At 32.5% G+C, this 6,805-nt stretch overlaps 1 protein-coding gene across 1 annotated transcript; it reads right to left on the bottom strand.

Annotated features, from left to right (window-relative positions):
• Positions 1-1,281: 1,281 nt before the first annotated feature.
• LOC120210924 (glucose-6-phosphate isomerase 1, chloroplastic-like) lies at positions 1,282-6,506 on the bottom strand. Its single transcript, XM_039209566.1, has 2 exons — positions 5,988-6,506; positions 1,282-1,413 (listed from the first exon to the last, which is right to left on the bottom strand). The coding sequence occupies exons 1-2, from the start codon at positions 6,504-6,506 to the stop codon at positions 1,282-1,284; spliced, it is 651 nt and encodes a 216-aa protein (XP_039065497.1).
• Between the last annotated feature and the right edge of the window lie 299 nt (positions 6,507-6,805).

The raw sequence follows: 6,805 nt of genomic DNA on the forward strand, positions 1-6,805 counted from the left end.
TTTTCTATTAATAATTTAAACTTACACCTCCTAAATTTCTATAAATTTGTATCCTTAATTTTCTAATATAATTTACTAAAATTTTACATCCCTAGCATTAAATTTTAGGTTTATCTCTAAATTAAATGATTAAAAAAATATCTTATTTACTGGTTCATGCAAATTATAATATACAATTTAATATTATAAATTTATATTTTAATTTAATGAAGAGTAAAGTTACACCTGAAATACCTTACAGCTTACACAGTACACAAAATATTAGAAAAATATAAAGACAAAAACTGCATGTAATATATAATTTATATAAATTAAATCACTATTATAATAAATATTATGATATAGATCTAGACTTTTGTCATTCTTATTTTTTTTAAGGAATATAATATTAAATTTATTATCATGGTTTATTTTTAAAGGAATTTGAAAGGTTCTAGATATGTTTGTAGAGTTTGGGCATTTTCCAATGAAACAGACATTGGATTCGAGTTTATAAAGTTAAAAATGAGTGAATTACAAATTTTAGTGTTTAGCGACCGTCAACGATGGCAATCGGTAGCAGTGGAGGATCTAGAAATTTAGAAATAAGGGTCCAAAAATTAGTACTCTTTTTTCAATATAATGGGTATGTAAAATTTCTTAATTTTTTTCTTCTTCCATTAATATATTGAACTATATTTAATATCTAATCTAAAATAATGGGTATGTAAAATTTCTTAATTTTTTTCTTCTTCCATTAATATATTGAACTATATTTAATATCTAATCTAAAATAATGCGTATGCATTTGACCCCTTATGGGACCATATGCATTCGCCTCTGATCGGTGATGAGAACCGACAATTATCGACAACAGTGATGAGTGACAAATGGTGACAGAGACTTTGATTGAATTTAGAGATCAAATTGATACTTTATCTAAAGATCAAATATTAAATTAATATTTTATCTAAAGTTTAAGAGTGAAATTAATATTTTATTTAAAATTTAAGATTAAATTAATATTCTACCGAAAATTTAGAAATCAAATTAAAATTTAATCAATTTTATTAACATGGTACATCATCAAACTAACAAAAATAAATAAATAAATAAAGTCTAATAACCAAAATATAATGAATCAATAACATAAATAATCAAATCATTACTTTTTCAAAACCAATAACTAAAGTAAGATAGGTCAAAAACAATACGGATCGTTAGTACTTGTATATTTTTACCCCTTGGATACTATGTTAAAAAGATTTACCGAAATGGCATTATATTTGGAGTAAATTCCAATTAGCATACCTTTAGAAGAGGATTATCAGGAGCTAGTGCTTCGGCGACAAACTGCGGGCCCAGCGCAGAACCTCCAATCCCAACTGATAGTATCTGAGTAAAACGACCCTCAGGCGAAGGAGGAGGCTTAATCTATAATTAAGCTAATTGATTACAAATTAATCCGGATTAAACAATGATGACCAGTTAGTTTGTTGACGAGGGTTAAGTAGGGGTGTGCAAAAAATCCAATCCGATCCGTTGATCCGATCCGAAAATTCGGATATCCGATCCGTTTTTCAATTTTCAGATAGTTCGGATCGGGTATCTGGAATTTTTTTCGGATTTTCGGATCGGATACGGATCGGTCAAAATCCAATTTTGGATTATCCGAAAACCCGAAAAAATTGGACTATATTATTAGCCTAGAGCTGTTTGGGCTTGTTCTGCCATTTCCTTTTACTTCTCGCCCAAAATTTCGCTTATTGTTTCAAAGGAATTCAAACCCTAATTTCATTTATGTGTTTCTCGTCGTCCCATACCGCCCTTCCCCTGATTATTTCTCATTTTTTGTTGCTTCTTGCTACCAATTCATAAAGGTGCGTTTCCCGATCAAAATCTATTTACTTAAAATGCTTGTTTCCATCTTTTAAGAATTGTCGAGTGTTTGAATGAAATCGAGCTTTTCCTAATATGTTTATGCGCATCGTTTGATTAAACATGAAACATGCTTCACTTTTTTAATTATTGGGTCAGCAAACGTTTGAATTTTTAAAAAATTTCCATTTTAGGTAATTCTAGATTAGAGATATTTTAGTACTTACGAGCAGGATTTTATTCAGGTTTAGCGAAGTTTTTTGACTTTCGATTAGTAGCGAGTTGAAGATTTTAGAAAATGGAGAAGTTGATAGGATTTTAAAGCGTCAATTCATTCATTATTTATTTTGAAGGAGCTTATTGAATTTACAATTAAGGACTCCATGTTGTTAGTGATTGATTTTTGTTTCATCATTTATGTAAACTTATGGTTGGAGAATTTCATAAAGTTGAGTTAAAAGTTGTATGGATTCAACATATTTTTCACACAAGGCCAAAATTACTGAGAATGTGATATTCGATACTGTGATGGATAATTCTAAGCTATTTCAGTTCCCAGAAATTCATTCTTTAACTAAGAGCGCTTATTTTCTAGGATTTTATCGTAAATCGAAGTTTAATTTATGGTTGATTGTAAGGTAATTGTTAGCATCAGAAAAAAGTTTCATGTGGTTTGAATTGACACATTGAATCATCATTATTTTCTAACAGCACATGTGCTAATATACTGTCAGTGGAGGCTGCAACAAATCTTAATTTGGTTTCAGTTTAACTAATTGTGTTAGAAATCTTTTATATTAAATTTTGTAATTTATTTTATTGCTTGTTTACAGAATATGTCATCTTTTGATGATAATGGAGATTTTAATTCCGTATTTGTTGACTCGATGATGGATTCTGATGAGGAGGGAAGACAAAATTCAGCAGCAAAAAAAGCTTCTCTCGATAAAAATACCGGAAAGAGGAAGAGAAAGTCCAAGTGGTGGAGTCATTTTTCAGTTGATGAGGAGGATCCCACTTTTGCTTCCTGTAAGTATTGTCAGAAACTTATTGGTTGTAAAACCAAAAATGGCACTACACCTTTAGCAAATCACATTAGTAGGTGCAAAACATATCCTCCAAATTTGGATAAGAAACAAAAATTGATTGATTTTGAAAGTGAAACGTTGGTAAATGAAGATGGAAGTACTGAAATAGTTAGCGTTCCAAAATGCTGGAAATTTGATCATGATTTGTGTAGGAAGAAGCTTGCTAAAATGCTTATTGTGGATGAATTGCCTTTTGCTTTTGTCGAACGTGAAGGTTTCATTGAATTCTGCAAGGCTTTAAATCCTCTCTTTAAGCTTCCTTCTCGTACAACTGCCACTAGAGATTGTTATTTACTTTTTATTGAACAAAGAAATGAGTTGAAAAAGACTTTTAAGAACTTACATTCTAGGGTTTGTCTAACCACAGACACTTGGACATCGGGTCAAAATTTAAGCTATATGTGTTTGACAGCCCATTTTATTGATGATGAATGGAATTTGCATAAGAGTATAATTAATTTTTATCCAATTGCTGGTCATTTCGGACAACTTATTGGCAGAGCTGTTGAAATTTTTTTTTATTAAATGGGGTTTGAAAAACATTATGACTATAACTGTAGACAATGCTAGCTCAAATGATTTAGCAATTGAATACTTGAGAAGAAGACTTACCATTTGGGAGTCTAGTTTATTGGAGGGTCAATATTTACATATGATATGTGCGTCCTATATTTTGAATTTGATTATGAAAGAGGGTTTGAAAGAACTTGATTTTTCCATTATGAAAGTTCGAGCTCTTGTGAGATATGTTAGATCTTCTCCCGCTAGACTTCAAAAATTTAAAACTTGCATAGAAGAGGAGAAAGAGGATAGCAAAAGTCTTGTTACTTTAGATGTTGAAACTAGATGGAATTCAACTTTCCTAATGCTCGAATCTGCTATCAAGTTTAAAAAGGCATTTGCTAGTTTATACAAGAAAGAATCCTCTTGTTTCAAGGAGCTTAAAAAGGTTGGTGGTGGTCCCATTGAAGATGATTGGAAGAGGGTGAGTAGTTTTTTTACCTTTCTTGAGCATTTTTTATGATGCAACATTGAGGTTATCTGGTTCTCGTTATGTTACTTGTAACCATTATGCACACGAGATTTACGGGACTAGATTAATGATTTCCAACATAAGTGATGTTGATGAGGGTATTAAGAAAATGGCAGCCCAAATGATGTCTAAGTATGATAAGTATTATGGGAACATTGATAATATCAATATTATGATGTTTGTGGCTGTGATCCTTGACCCTAGGCACAAGTTGAATTATGTTAATTGGATTGTGCATTATTCTTATGATGAAACACAAGCCACTCTTTTGTTCCTCAAAATTAAGATGGTTTTGCAATCTTTATTTGACTCATATGCTTCTTCAATGCCTCCTTCAAAGACAAGTGATATGTCTTCCTCCACGTCTACTTCTTTATCTAATTTCACTCAAGGTGGGACTCAAAGTGGAGGTAAGATTGATCTTCAACAACTTATGGCTTCAACATTTCAAAGGGATACGGTTGTTTGTTAACTAGTGCCAATAAAAATGAGTTGGAGAAGTATTTAGAAGATGCTTGTGAGTCTCATGTTTCAAATTTTGATATCCTACAATGGTGGAAAGATCAACCAAAAAGATACCCGATTCTTAATAGGAGGGCTAAAGATGTACTTTCCATACCTATCTCGACTGTAGCTTCTGAGTCGGATTTTAGTACGGGAGTCATGTCCTTGATTCTTTTCGAACTTCATTGACTCCAAAAATGGTTGAAGCACTTGTTTGCACTCAAGATTGGTTACGCACCTTTCGGTCACCTATTATAATAGAAGAACGTTTAATTGAATTGGAAGAGTTGGAGGAAGGTAAGTTTATTTTTATGTTTGATTGCTTTTTTTATTCAATATTTAAAGTTTAAACATAAATTTATATTTTAATCTTTTTATTTTATTTCGTGTGATGTAGGCATGAAGGATCTAACTTTAGAGCAACCGGAGATCATAATTGACGAGACAATTAATACTTTGGATGATTTGTAAAATTTGTACTTTGAAACTTTGAAGTACTTAGCGATCCTACTATCTCTATTTTAATGTTATTAAGACTTGATACTCTTGTGTGGTATTTTATTTTGAATATCTTGTGTTGATTTGATTGTGTTGTTGAGATTTGATACTCTTGTGTGTTAATTTTAATATGAACATCTTGTGAAGATCGGTTCTATTGTTTTTATGTTCCAACTCTTTTTAATTTCATGGTTCACAAATATTATTATTTTAATATGCACCGAGTCCTCATTGTTCATGACCTTAGGTTGCTTCACAAATCAAAATATAATGCAGTCCTCAAATACATTTTAAGTGGAGCTGTTTAATATCATGGTTTACACAGAATGTTCCAACTCCTTTTTTTTCAAGTTGGTTGTAGTTGTCTTTTATTGTTGTCTTAAGAGTGAAGTGGAGCAATAATTTTATGCTTATGAAATGGGCTAGCCGATAGAAGTGAGCAGAAGGCATTCAAATATACTGGAATTACTTGCTTTAATCCAGGTTCATTCTCAGACGATAACACATATGTTGCATATAGGCCTTGCAACCAGGAAGTTGAGTTTTCAGCCTTGTGAATATCTAAAGTTTATGGCTTCCATATCCTTTAGCATGCTGGAACAAAGAAATGCCATTATTTTCAGTTGTCAATTGAGAAATTGTTATGATTAAATTATTAGTGTGATAGCATTTGTAAATTTGCTGTGTTGTAAAGTATCTCACCAGTTTTGCTTGAAGATTATGAATAACAATGGGATAATTTACGCGTTTAGTATCTAAATTATCAGTTTTAGTACTTAAACTTTTAATTTTATGTTAATTAATGCTTTTATTATATTGATATTTTTTAATTTTTTGTAAAAAAAAATTCGGATCCGGATATTCGGATATCCGAATTTTTCGGATCGGATACGGATCATTACTTTAGGTATCCGAAAATTTTGGATATCCGAAAATTCAGATCGGATACTATCCGATATCCGATAATGCACACCCCTAGAGTTAAGAGCGGAATCGGCAAAGCTAACCTTACCGCTGATGATGTCATCAGCAAAATTAGAAATGGCTGCTAGAGTGTTGTCGATCTGTACTTGCAGAAATGAACTCGGCTCGAGTTTAGCGTTCCTCAGCCAATAGTGGCCCACCATCCGCACTTCATCGGGATTGGCGATGGCGCCTTTCTCCAATCCATCCATGGCTTTAAAGTCGGCTTGTAATTGGGGCTCTATTTCAAAAACGAACTCATTCGATAAACCAATCCGACTGACATCGAGGTACAACCCGAGCTCCTTATGCTGGTACAACCAGTCAACGTATCTCTTCAACAGAGCTTTAGGATCTTTCTCGAGTCCACCTTGTTTGGCGACGTCGTTGGTTTTGGAAAAATCGATAGATACCTCAGGAGCGACGGAGAGTTTAGAGCCGGAGTTGGAACGAGTGGAAAACGGGAGTGTGTACTTCAGAACTGAAGGATTGAGTTCGGCGATCGGGTTAGGCTTAAGCTTCAAAGAAGGAAAAGAAGAGAAGAGGCTTGAGAGAGAGGCCATTGAAAGAACAGATTCAAATGAAATCAACGCGATCGGGGGGTCTGCATTGAATAATAATTTATTATGAGCTGAGCCTGAATTGTTCACTTTTGTTTACTGGAATTGAGCTGAGCTGAGCTGAGCTGGGAATGGTGGTTTTTGTTAGAGTATGCTCAAAGACCAATTATATGACGATTGTAATAATAATTTTATTTACCGATTTTATTGAATAAAGACATTACCGCTATTATTTTCATTTATATATATGTGTTTAACATAAACTAGAAGATAATAAAGTTCATATGACATAATTGTTATTA

Source organism: Hibiscus syriacus, unplaced genomic scaffold, assembly GCF_006381635.1.
Source record: "Hibiscus syriacus cultivar Baekdansim isolate YM2019G1 unplaced genomic scaffold, ASM638163v2 tig00109945_pilon, whole genome shotgun sequence".
NCBI classification, from domain to species: Eukaryota; Viridiplantae; Streptophyta; class Magnoliopsida; order Malvales; family Malvaceae; genus Hibiscus; species Hibiscus syriacus.

What these genes read in the sequence shown, in the direction of transcription:
- LOC120210924 (XM_039209566.1), bottom strand. Translation starts at nt 6,506, where the DNA reads ATGGCCTCTCTCTCAAGCCTCTTCTCTTCTTTTCCTTCTTTGAAGCTT. An exon ending in ATGACATCATCAGCGGTAAG is followed by an intron (nt 1,414 to 5,987) that starts GTTAGCTTTGCC and finishes GCTTAATTATAG; the next exon opens with ATTAAGCCTCCTCCTTCGCC.